At 28.5% G+C, this 14,049-nt stretch overlaps 1 protein-coding gene across 1 annotated transcript in view; it reads right to left on the bottom strand.

Annotated features, from left to right (window-relative positions):
• The window catches only part of LOC136981942 (KH homology domain-containing protein 4-like), a 77,768-nt gene that overhangs the window by 6,010 nt on the left and 57,709 nt on the right, over positions 1–14,049 (bottom strand). The window contains exons 14-15 of the mRNA XM_067278353.1: positions 9,687–9,820; positions 1,578–1,655 (exon numbers count right to left, since the gene is read on the bottom strand). Of these exons, the coding sequence (XP_067134454.1) occupies positions 1,578–1,655; positions 9,687–9,820 (212 nt within the window). The remainder of the gene's footprint in view (positions 1–1,577; positions 1,656–9,686; positions 9,821–14,049) is intronic.

Here is a 14,049-nt window from a genome sequence, read left to right as displayed (position 1 = left end):
ATTTTGAATGGCAGTTACCTTGTTTATCACTATATTTAATAATAGAAATTTAAGATTGTTAACAGTTGTTAAAATGGCATTTCCCTATGAGGATTATACAAATAAATCAGACTTCAATTTAGTAGCATCATTTCTTTTTTTTTTTTGCCTCTGAAAGTGAAACAAAAAGTGTGTGCGGCCTGAACTGAAGTACCTCAAGAATTATATATAATTATGGTATCTACACACAAGTTTGAGTTTGACAGTCATGCTATTCGATAATAATGCTGTTTACGATACAAAACACACATTTAACAGTTCACTGGTGCTTTGCTGGCTTATAAGATGCACCCCGTTTTCCAAAGGAATTTTTTGAAAAAATTATACAACAGTACCCTCATAGCTTTGAAGCTTTGTCAAACATCACATTTGACAAAGCTTCAAAGTTTGAACCGCTGAGAATGAAAAATGCATCTTACGTGTAAATGAGCTTCTGAACAAGGAATATAATCTCAAATTAGCAAAAATTTGTTAAAATTCAAAACTGTTATAAATAAATCATACATCTAAGTTAAGTAAGACAATGGTTAAAAATAGGCAAAAACTTTCTGTTCGACACAATATAATTTTTTACTTATTAATCAGGGCACCGAGAAGTGTGTGGAAACAACAAAGTCTAACTAGTAAAAGGAAGGACTGGAAAAGGCTAAGATCGAAAAGGAACTTATGGTGAAGCACAAAAGTGATACGTTTGTGGCAAATCTGGAGGCCATGTTTAATGTGTCAAAGTCGACAGTGTGAGACCAGTAAATGCAATTTTCATTTTATTATACAGTATTTACATATTTTATTTAATTCTGTTATTTTTACCTCAAATTACACATACTTGCTGTTTTAAGTTCGTCGAAATGAGTATTGTTTAGGGTCTGGGAACGATTAATTCGCTTTCCATTACTTCTAATGAGAAAAAATGCTTTGGGCTTCAAATGATTCGGATTTCAAATGGCCTCCTGGAATGAATTAAATTTGAAGTACGAGGCACCATTGTATATATTTGCCACATTGAAAAATACTGTCCAAAAATGGAGTATCTTATGACTAATGAAACTGGGAAGAAACCAAGAAAGTCTTAAAATGTTTGTTAATTTTGAATAAGTTCCAAGTTGTCAATTCATTTTTAAATCCAAGATGAGAAAAATCTCTCTTATCGAATTTTACTCAAAATAATGATGTAAGGAATTTATTTTATTTCGGTTCGTTTTATTAAAGTCAAATAAGATGTGAAGTAAATCGAGATGTCGCCAATAAGGTAAGCAAGCATTGTTTACGTAGTACTTATTTTTGATCAAGTTAATGGATTTTCTTTATTTTCTGATAATAAAAAAAAAGTACAGCTGTTTGCATAATATACTTTCTCACATGACAATATTAATAATAATATTCTTTTGCCATTTAAAATTTTTGATTTTTCGACTGGATTAAAGAAAACGACAAACCAAATAAAAACACTTTGTATTTTTAAATATCATTAAAAAATATTATGTTAACTGCATCATGAAATTGGATCTAATTTATAAAATTAGAATTAATGAACTTACCAACAAGGCCTCCAAGTGCTCCGGCAAGCCTCTTTTTAGGCGGTTCCAATAAATCATCATCTTTTTGTGTATTCTCGGCTACTTATCGAAATATTACCAATCCGACGTTGGCAGAAAGGGAAAGAAAAATATATAAAACAAAAAATTTCCAGAAAACCATACCATTTGAGGTAGGCATCCAAGAATAACGGCACGTCATCCAACATGTTCAGGGGAAGTAAAATATACATTAGTAGTGGAAAGAGATCACCCACGATGTTGAAGTAGATCCATCCATCCATCCACACACAGCACATGGAAGGAGAGAGAAACAAATGCAAAACAAAAACATATTAATAAACATTTCCTTTGGCTTTAATAATGTTTTTTCCTTTATTCGGAGACTTCGTGTTCTGAAAGTGGATTGCCAACTGCACGTTCGTCAATTTCCATGCAAATTTTGATACAAAAGAATTTAATAAATAAATAAATAAAATAAATAAAAAGAGGAAAAAATTTTCATTTAAAATCACAATGTAAAGAATTAATAGAATTTTATTAATTAATAAACATATAGAATGATTATATATATATTACAAACAGATTGGATTTCTGTGTAACTTGAAATAACACTTTATATTGATTAATATTAAAATGCAAAGTGGTGATTCCTAAACTCAGAATCAACAGATCTCTCCGATTAGATTTATTAAATACAAAAGAATCACTAACAACTATTACATGGACCTCCTATATTTGAATATACCTTTGTCTGAAATCATCTCTCAAATGCTTTATATTTAGAATGTATGATATATTTGATGATTGTGTAATGTGTTTGTATAAAACTTAACACGCATTACATTTTGCACAACAAAATCCTCGTATAAGTAAAATAAAATTGCTAACGATATCATAAGAGAATATGATACGTAATTCTTGAAGCATACATATCGTAAATCATATGTATGCTTCAAGAATTATGTAGTAAATATTGTTGACAAGCGCATTTTACCTAAATTTACTGTGCAGTGAGAAATTTGTAATGACATTAAAGTTATACTTACGGCAATGTATACGAGACCTGTAAGTTGTCCGTTCGGTGCCATTTGACCATACAGTATTGCATACGAGACTTACAGGTCTCGTATGCAATACTGTATGGTCAAATGGCACCGAACGGACAACTTACAGGTCTCGTATACATTGCCGTAAGTATAACTTTAATGTCATTACAAATTTCTCACTGCACAGTAAATTTTTGGATATGCGTCGACAACGTAAGAAACAGCATCAATATATTAAGTTTTTCACTAATAATTTTAGATATTTTACAATACTAATCTTGACAAGGAACGGAAAGCGTCTACAATAGTCATTTCAACTTGTTTGGTATACATTAACATCTAGCACAAAACATATCACAATGATACAAACTGCAGATACGAACAAAACTATATTTGCATAAATTTTGTCTATGAAAATATTTATGTATATGTAATCTTTCTCTTACTAATTATATTACAGTAATTGGATTTTTAGTATATCAGAATTATTACATAAAATATTAATTAACTGATAATAAAATGACATAAACGTACAATGTTAAACATTAAAAGAAAAAAAAAAGGATTCGGTAAAAAACAAAGGAGTAATCAGAGTTTGGAAACCATAGATCCAAGGTACATGTAAAGAAATACGTGAATTATAAAATAAACATTATTTTCATAGATTGCTTTTATTAAATATAAAAATTAAATAATATACAAATCTGTACATAGTTTTAACAATATCACTATTTCCTTAAAATAATGTTAATTATTATAATTATTATATTTTTTCTTGCTTTCACATTCAAATAAGTGGTTTACATTTATTAATTATAATAAATAAACACACACGCACACAAATAAACAAACAAATACAACATTTAGTAATTGATAAATTAGCATTTAGAAGCAGTTAATGTGGTAATATAGGCTTTATGTTGTGTAAGGTCCCATTTTACATACTTATACTTCATTTTATACAATAATTTACTAAATTGATTTATAAATACCTCCTCTTATTTAAAAACGAATATTTGTTTGCCATTGATAATAATTACCACATAAAATAAAATACTATACTATATAATTGTTTACGATGCTTTCTAAACATCAACATTATGTTAATTTCCATTGTTTTAATTATAGTTACGTCTTATGAAGAGAATTAATAATCCTGAAAATATTTAGTTAAATTAAAACTAAGTCAAAGCAGCAGTCCTCGACCAGTGGTACGTGTACCACCGGGGTTAATCAAGAAGGGTCCGTTAGAACTACGAGTCTATACACAATGTGAAAAAAAATAGGTCGACAACTGCCAAGTTAGAGTGATTTATTACATCGATTAACAATATTAAAGAGACAAAATCATGATACAATATTTAATTTTCGCTAAATTTACTTTACGAGTCATTTCAAAGTTTATTTGAATTAAATTTATTATTCGTCTCTAATCTAGAACATTCGACAAGTTAGTTATTCAACGTAATGTTCGACAATTAAGCGTAATGTAATTATTTGATATTCGATTAATGCCGAACGAGCAAATTATTCGATATTCTGTAAAAATGCAAATTTAAACCTTACTTATATAAAATAAAATCAACGAAAAATTTAATACATTCGAAAATGTAAATAATAAAACCAAAGAAGAATTTCCAAGAAAGATCTTTCAGTACACTCATTTATGTTCTGCCAAAATAATCTGTTAAGTTCTCTTTTGGCCTTGAAACTTTCAAAACATTTTACTTTAGTGGAATAAACATGTTTTGAATGAAAACCTTATAGAGCATTGTCGTTTGTTTATTTTTTTTCACAACGTCGTGGATACTGGTGCCAAAGTCAATAAATTAATGAACAATAAATATAAAAGAATATCCTTTCAATTTAATATTTAAATTACAAAATTTAACTAATTGTAAACTGATATTTTCTTTATCTTAAATAAATTGTTTTATATTTAACCTCTCCTCTACTTGTTTTACTTTCCCTGCTCTGTTACATATAAGAGGGAAAGGATGGCAATTGGTCAAAAACGACACCCAAGATTTTTACATTTTTGGACTCGTGGGAACCTTGAAACATCGTGAAATAAAAAACAAATTTTGGGGGGTTTCTGTACATATGGATGTTAGTGTGTATGTGAGCGGGTGGCAGGATTTTGTTCACTCTTTGAAGCTTAGTAACTTCTGTGCTTTTTGTCAAAAATTTCTGAAAATTTAGCAGAGAGGTTTGCGTATTGGAGGATTGATGCAATTAAAATTTGGTGATACGGGTCAATGGGGTGGGGGAGAAACAAGGAGATCGCGTGTCATATCTCAAGTAAGATCAGACTTAATGACAATTTCTCGTTACTAGCATTTACAATTTTTTTATAAAACTCATTCCTACCCTCAAAATTAAGCTTTTTGCCATTTTATAATAATTAAAAATATAAAAAGTTTTTTAAAATAAAACATCATAACTGATGACACCACCAAAATTCATCTTTAAATTCTGAAATTTTATACAGCATAGTAAAGTCCAAAGATTCTAAAATTTACAGTAAACATTTGATATTTATTTAATCCTAATGTTTTTTCTAATACTTAAAATATTTTAAATTAAATATTAAACATCCAAACTGTTTTATGTTTTAGTTTATTCCTTAAAGATGCTATATTATGGTCAACAACTCTCTTATTATTTGAAGTAATTGAGATATGAATTATCATACTGAGCTATTGTTTTGCTTTGATTTTAATACAGTACTAGCTAATTATATTCTCAAAAACATCATATATAAAAAAAACACAGTGAAAATATGTATGTTTTATGTAACAATTTATCTTTAAACATGACTTATTATGATTAATGATACTCTATTGTCAATTATACTTTTACATATAATTAAAAACTTTGATATTGTTTATCTATCCATAAATTTTATTAGTTATTAAATAAAATCAACAGTAAATTTATTTTAAAAATACAAGTGTATATACAGGGTGTATTTTTTATCTTGAGACAATGAAATAACTTAATTGGATCTCATTATTTTGGGAAAAAGGTATAGACCATTGTTACTCAACCTTTTTTTTTTCCTCAGGCCACATACACGTGATAGCTATTACACACGGGCTGCAACATAACGATTATAATAAAAAAAACTTATATAATTTCTCACTCACCCTAGAAATTTAGTGTGACTGTTGATATTGCAAACATTTTTTCACAATTTCATTTAAATTAGGCTTGTAACTGCTGCATGCTACTCGTAAAATGGCATCCAGGTGTGAATCAGTAAGCCGATTTCTATATATGTTCTTTGCATATTTCATTTTTGAGTATGATGTTTCACGCAAATATGTTGATGCAAACGACGCAAAATTTGAGCACATTTTTTTACAGAAAGGATAAAAGGGACTTAGCAGTGTGGGCGAAGTGACCGAATCTATTTTTTGCCACAAAAATTTCAAAATTTATATTTTGACTGCATTATTTACGGGCCACGTTCGGGCCACTCACAAAAGCTCAGCAGGCCGCAGGTTGAGTATCGTGGGTATAGACAAAAGTTGTAGGGTTTTGAAGGGCCAATCAATTGGTGACCTTTGATGTACCTTGACCTTCAAGGTCATTTGAGTGTCGAGTCTGTTTTTTCAATGGAAACACATTTTTGACCCTGGCAATAGAAAGAGCAGGGAATTTCACAACCAGATATACCTTTGACCTTATGGTCTAGGTCAAAGGTCAAGATTATTTTAAGGTTTAAATTATAAGCTGTTTCTAATGGGAAACCATACTTTTTATTACTGGAATAGGCAGGGAAGTAAAAGTTACATTTACATGGAAAGAGCGGGAAATTTCACAATCAGCCATGACCTCAAATACCCCGAATTTGACCTCTGAAGATCATCTCAAGCGTGATAATTTTAAGTGCGACTCAACAAATGCATCGAAGTGGAAGGGCATCATTTTGAACATGTTATAAAATTTTCCCCCGAAACCAACATCTCAAGCAATGGTGAAAAGTAAAGTGACTCACCGAAAACAAGCATTGCGTTAGTGAGAGGCAAGGGGACTCGCTGAAAATAAGCATCTCAAAGGAAGCAGAAAACTACTATGTTCACATTGTTACTCTTCGGTAGTGCTAAAAGTAGTGAATGCTTTTAAAGGTCAAAGTAATAAGGTCATGAAAAAATGATAACTTTTACCTCCCTGCCTATTCCAGTAATAAAAAGTATGGTTTCCCTTTAGAAACAGCTTATAATTTAAACCTTAAAATAATCTTGACCTTTGACCTGGACCATAAGGTCAAAGGTATATCCGGTTGCGAAATTTCTCGCTCTTTCCATTGCCAGGGTCAAAAATGTGTGTTCCTATTGAAAAAAACAGACTTGACCTTTAAATGACCTTGAAGGTCAAGGCCCCATCCAAGGTCACCAATTGATTGGCCATTCGAAACCCTAGAATTTTTTCCCAAAATAATGAGATCCAATTAAGTTATTTCATTGTCTCAAGATAAAAAATACACTCTGTATATATACTTTCAATTTCTGTTTAATGTATTACAGAAATAAAACAATAAAAAAAAAAAAAAAACACATTTTTCATTTAAATTATTAAATATTTATTAAATTTATTAATAATAAAATATTTTATTTGAAAAAAAGATCACTGTTTAGAAAAAAGCAGAAATATTTTTATAAAGCAAGGATTATTTCAGTAGTTTAAACTAAGCACATTAATTACGCAAAGTAATTAAAGTTATTAAGTTTATTGTGTACTGAAATTAATCCTTTAAATTCGTATAACTAGTGCATAATTTTCCAAAATTTTGCACTTTAAAACAGTTGGCAATCCTTAAATTATAATAATAAAAGTATTAGCAATAATATACATGAAAAAAATAAAAAAGAACTGGATTCTGTCGTAGATGCACGACCTATGGAGAAACCGTAAATGATATTAAATGTCTGCAGTTTATTGCAACTAAGGAAGAAAGAAAGGTATAATTAATAAACCATATGCTGCAGTTTCCCATAAATGCAAATGTTATACTTAAATATTTTCTATTCTTTATTACACAGTACAGTCTAGTATTAATTAACATTACCAAAAAATTTATTTAAATATGCCATTTAATAGCTAGGAATTTACGTAATAATTTTCATATAAAACTATTTCAAACTGCAAAAAAATGCATATCTATAGAATGATTTTTTTAAAAAAAATTTGTATAAAATTTGTTTTTTTTTGAATATGGTATTTTGTGAAATAAATAATAGCAAAATCTGAAAATATATTTTAAAAAATTGAATATTTAAATATAAATAATGTAATTCTTTTAAAGAATAACATAGCACAAACAATATTTAGTGAACAAAGTATTAACTGTTATCAAAATATATACAGATGCTCCTCGACTTATGATGTTTTGACATATGATATTTCAATAAGAGTACGAAGCAGAAGCACGGAAGAATGGTTATAATTTGATTTCAAGTTGCTCTACTGATGCATTAATTATCTTTCTTGACACTTATATATATAAATCATCTTATACTTTCTTGTGTTTTACAGTATACATATATGTCAACATCCCGAAGCCTGATGTATTGATACTGATCCAAACTCTTGCCATAATTAATCAGGCTGTTATTATGCTATAATTAATAACCTATGCTATTAATTAATAATTACCGTATTTTACGGACTATAAGACGCATTTTTTTCTTCGAAAAATTGCCCCCAAAATTCAGGTGCGTCTTACAGTCCGTAGCGTCTTATAGTCCGTAAAATACGGTAATATTAATTTGGTACTAGATATAGATGTTACGCACTATCTCTTATCTAAAGAATATTTCAGAATGTTCTAAATTATTATTATTATCAATTTAGATAAGAGATGGTGCCTAATGTCTACTCCTAGTACCAAATTACTTAGTTTCTAATTATTAATTATAGCATAATAATAGCACGATTAATTATGGCAAGAGTTTGGATTAATTTACAGTATACTCATTATATCTTCAAAATGCCCCACTGTGTCTCCTGCTACTGGTGAGAAGAGAAAGACTATTACTATCAATGCAAGGTGATTGCTCATGAGTTTGAACTATCACAATCAACTGCAGCCCAAACTCCTGTTATACTGTATAGTGTTTTTTTAAATTTATTTTCATTTTCGACTTACAATTTGTTTTTTGGAATCCAACCCAATCGTCAGTCAAGGAGAGCCTGTATAAAATTAATATACAACTCTTAAAAATAGATGCATAAACGTACAAACACATAAAAGAAACCAGAATATACAGCATAAAAAAATATTTTAATAATTAAACTAACATTTTCAATCATCTGAATTGGTCGTCATCAGGTTTTAAATACATTTAACGGGACAATTAGAACATAAAATTTCGTATCCTGATTACATTCTCCTGTTGAATGCATTTAAAACCTAATGATGACTGATTAAGACAGTCGAAAATGTTAGTTTAGTGTGCTGCTGGATATTCTCATTTTTTGACATATTTGTTATTATTTATACATACAATAAACAATAGTCCAAAAGTAATCTAGCTTACAGACACACACACAATTTAAAATTCCAACTTTTAGCTCAAGTAGATTAAAGACCGAAATTTCGGTTTAGTTCAATCTAAAGTGCATAAAATTATATAATAATAAAAGTAAGTATACCGAGGCCTACTTATAACAAACTTAAAATGACACTTACAGCAGTAAATGCATTCAATCGTATATAAAATTTATCTAAAGCAACTAAAAACTCGAGTCTAGAATAAACGCAGATCACAGCACAAAAATTGATTTTAATATTTCTATCCAATTTATAATTTTTAATGTTTAAAATACATGCTAAAGTCAATTATTTACATTGTCAAATCAAATGTTTTATGATTCTCACTCATACTATAGATATGCAAATACTCTTGAATACATTTTATCGTCTTTACGAAGTGCCTTTAGGTACCGATAACATTTGCATTTGATCTGCATTTCACCTATCTCCGTGTCTACTCGCCTGAAAAATAAAAAGAAAAAAATATTAAGATCAGCGTAACATTGTTAAAAATGACACTACCTGAAGGATCTTTCACTAAAGGTAGTAAAGGAGGAGGCGGCATCAATTCTCTGTCACTGCCCGGTTCCAAAGATTTCCTAGATGATGATTTATTCAACATATGTATAGATGGATTCAAAGTTGAATCCTGTAAGCTGGATATGTTAGTGTCCAACATAATAAAGAAAAAATTTAAATTAGTACAAAATTTAACTAAACCGCGTTAATAACATAATTTAACCCTTAATGCACTATTATATGTTTCGTTAATAAAAATCCAATCTATCATACTCTTGTATCTTTCTTTGAAAAATCTACCAATTGTGGTTTGCGTATAAAGAATAAAAATAAAATATTTTTACACTTTATATGCAAATATACATTAAAATATTCTCCGAATTAAGAAATTACCAATTTTTATCATCTGAAATACATAGCTTTTACAAAATTTAAGAAATTTGATCTAAATATTTATAACCTTACATTTAGATTTAGAAAAAAAAAAACTTTGAATTGACTCTATGTTTTGTAGAAATAAAACATTGATATAAAGGTCGCATACTGATCAATGTTCACCGCCATGATGCAATTTCGCACCACATGACCTTTACACGACACAGAATTACACCAATGGAAAGTGAATGCGTTAACAATAACACTTTAATTTATGCTAGGGAACTGTTAATTTTAAAAATATCATTTCATTTTTCAGTGCAAACAATCTACAGTTCTGTATCAAACAATTTAAAACAACATTTATTTAAAAAATAAATTTTGATCTTACGAATCGTAGCAACAAGAAAACAAAGCATTATAGCAAAAATATTTAAAAACTAACATTAATTTAAAAATTTATCTGTTCTAAACTCTGCTTCTAATGTTGAGAAATTCAAAAATATTTATGTAACAAATTCTTTTGATTTGTTTTTTTGTAAATGAATGTTTAATATACCATCCACAGGCAAAGAAATCAAGTTTATCATTAAATCAAAATCATCTCATTGTTATTATTATTAAAAATATTTTATATATATCTTCATCATCCACTTTTTAATTATAGTTACCAGATACTTGGGGATGAAATGAGTTCTTCCCAAAAGATACTGGAAAGCTTCAATTCTGGGGCATGCGTGATGTATATTTTTACTCTGCCAGTTAAAGAAACGCATTTGAAATTTGGAAAAGGAAAGAGATACTTCATTGTAGAAACAGTTTTTCAAATAAAGTCCTCCCGTTGCTAGATGGTGGTCGGAAAAAATCCTGGACGATTCCGGAAAACTGGGACATCTGACAACCGTATACATAACCCATGTCTTATGGGGTTTCTGAATCTGAATCCTATAAATGAAACAAGAGTTTCGGGTACAGTTTTTTATGGCTGGTTGCCCATCCTGCCTGCAATCCTCCCTCACATCTAGGCAGAATTTAAAAAAAAGCACCCTGGTCACCAGTTGGAATAATGACCGAAACCACAGTCGCTTTGATGATCTAGCAAAAAGTGACACGTTTAGCGAAAACTAGCTCTTACCTCTTAGTTAAATATTAAAATATTTTTAACTTAACAACTTATAATGTAGTTGTTTATTACTTTAAATGTAATTATTATAAAAATTTCATCTACTTATTTCAATTACTAAAGATCATTGTAAAATAAAACATCAAACTTCAAATGTATATCATAATCTAGGCTTTTTTAAAAGCAAGAGCAGCCTACGATTGCAAACCAATTAAAATTTTTTTGTGATCTTACAGTAAGAACTTGGATTCATTTATTTATACCATTCTATACATAACAATTATCTAATACCACAAACAAAACATACAAATGCACGCAGAAATTTGTGCATGTAATCTTCATTTCTCATTTTGTTGGAATTACTAAATGTTGTAGGATAGTTTATCGCTTTCTCAAATTAATTTTAATATCATAAACCCATCTTTATATCCAATATCTAACCATGCTATTGCTTTGTCACTCTCCGTTCACGACCGGGTTCCATTCTGAAATCAGTAGCCATCGATTTTACTATATTTAAAAAGTTTTCAAATTGCACCAAGAATTATTTGAAAAGAATTTACATAAATTTAGAAATTAGTTAATTTCTTAAAATATTATTTCTTCATAACGATATTTTATTCTCGAAAAATTTCGAAATACGCTCGAATATAATTTCTCTAAGCACATTAAGGGTTAATTTTACGAACGACAGATATTTAAGTTCTTAAAGGTGAAAAAGGGAAGATTAATTATATTATTCTCTTTAATCCTTTCATCACTGCATTTTTATTAATACATTTAACTAAACAAAATGATAGTAGGTTTAACGAAACTTTACTTTCTTAAATTTTAGAACAATTGTCTTCTATATATTTATGGATATTCATAGCAACTTCTAAAAAGAAAATTACAGAAAAAAAATCAAAAAAAAATCAGAATTTTGTTATGATGAAAAGATTAAATATTAAGACAGCATATATGCTGTAAAATAGAAAATCTGAATATTTTTAATGTCGGAATATGTTTTTATAACATTAAAACTCAGATTTTGTAATATCCATTCACACAAATATTTATAGAAACCAAAACAGAGAAAACGGCAGCATTTTTCTTATCTGAGAATTAAATTTATTATAAACAATTGTTTTAACGAGAGAAAATGGAATTTTGAAATACTTTTTAACCCTTTTCCTATTAATAATTGTATGACTTTCTTTTTTATTTCTATAAATAATTGAGTGAACTGGCTTACATCTAAGTATTATTACAGAAAATATTATATGCAAATAAAATTATTATATTATATATGTGAATACAATCTATAGAGTTGTATAATTATAGTAGTTAGAATGGAACTTGACAAATCGTTTGGTACGGATAGCATCAAATAATTCATCAAAATACAGGCCACTTTTATAATGATACCACCATTTCTCGGGGCCATCGTAAGTAAACAATTGCATTGAACCTATACGAGAAATGATTTTCTTACATATAACCCAGCAACTGAATTAAAAGTGATGCCTTCTTGGGTATGCTTGATATAAGAAAAGTACACAGCAGAAGACCCGACGACAATAGGATTTCTGACACTCGGCTTGTGTACGTATCTCATATATTAGTATGAATTCAAACCAACCAATTTATCAAGTTCTGTTGTAACTACACCACCCTTAATAAGCCCATTAAAAAGAATACACTACTAAATCTTGGTGTTAGTAGAAGTTAATGATATCTAAATATCAAATATAATTTATTTTAATGTTATTTAACATATTCTGACAACACTAATTTATAATATCTAATTGCTTTTTTAAAGACAAATTTAAAAAAAATATAATTTCATATTACAAATTATAAGAGTTACTGGCAATCATGTTATATGTTTTAAAACAGTGAAGCGGGCCAAAGTGCATGTACGTATTAGGTAGGTAGGCCACAAATATTTTAAATATTCCACATATACTAAAGGTTATAAATACCTCTAGCATTTATAAGTGATGTGTCAAATATGTTCACGGGCCAGATTAACGTGTGCCGTGGGCCGATATGGCCAGGGGGTTATAGTTTGGGTCACTGTTTTAAACCATTAAATATATTTAAATCTTAAAAATAAATATAATATTGCAACAGAATTATCAATAATGTGTAAATTAATAATGTCCATCTATACGAAACAGAAGCTTCATTAGGTTTATAATTATTTAGACTATTATATAACTGTAACGTTTATTTATTGCATTATTGATTATACAATGAATATACAATGTCAATTTTTGACAATCAACTATCATTTGAGGGCTAAACAATCCAATTTGCATGGTAAAAACCAGCCGTTACAGTTACATAATAGACTAAAACTAATGAATATTCTGGAAATGTTCACATTTAAAATTTAAATACATAACAGGTAATACATTTGCATATTATAATTAGAAAATATTATATTAAATAATTACCGCTTATCAGTTATAAAAATAATAATAAATTTAATCCTTCAATTTTGAGCATGACAAATTACATGTCTCATTTACAATGTTTAAATAATATTGTTAACAAGCTAAAAAGTCATTTTTGATTTTTGCGTGAAATTTTTAAAGTAAAATATGTAAAAAGGCCAATTTAATTAATTAGTTTAATATGAAACAATATTCCAAATATATTTTTTAAATGTAAAGATTTATGTTATATAACACTGCATAAAATCAGAAACAAAACAAAATGAAATCCTTTAACTATTACTATTTACCATATTTTTTGCCTCATAAGATGCACTGTTGTATTGGACACATTCCATTTTTCATGTCAAGTTTTTGGGGAAAATATTCTTTGCATTATAAGACACATCCTAATTTTCAGATAAATTTTAGGTACAAAAAAGCAGTC

This window comes from Centruroides vittatus, unplaced genomic scaffold (genome assembly GCF_030686945.1).
Source record: "Centruroides vittatus isolate TY-2023 unplaced genomic scaffold, ASM3068694v2 contig_799, whole genome shotgun sequence".
Lineage (NCBI taxonomy): Eukaryota > Metazoa > Arthropoda > Arachnida > Scorpiones > Buthidae > Centruroides > Centruroides vittatus.
The sequence above is the reverse complement of the archived record's forward strand: the minus strand, read 5'-3'. Positions and strand labels throughout refer to the sequence as shown.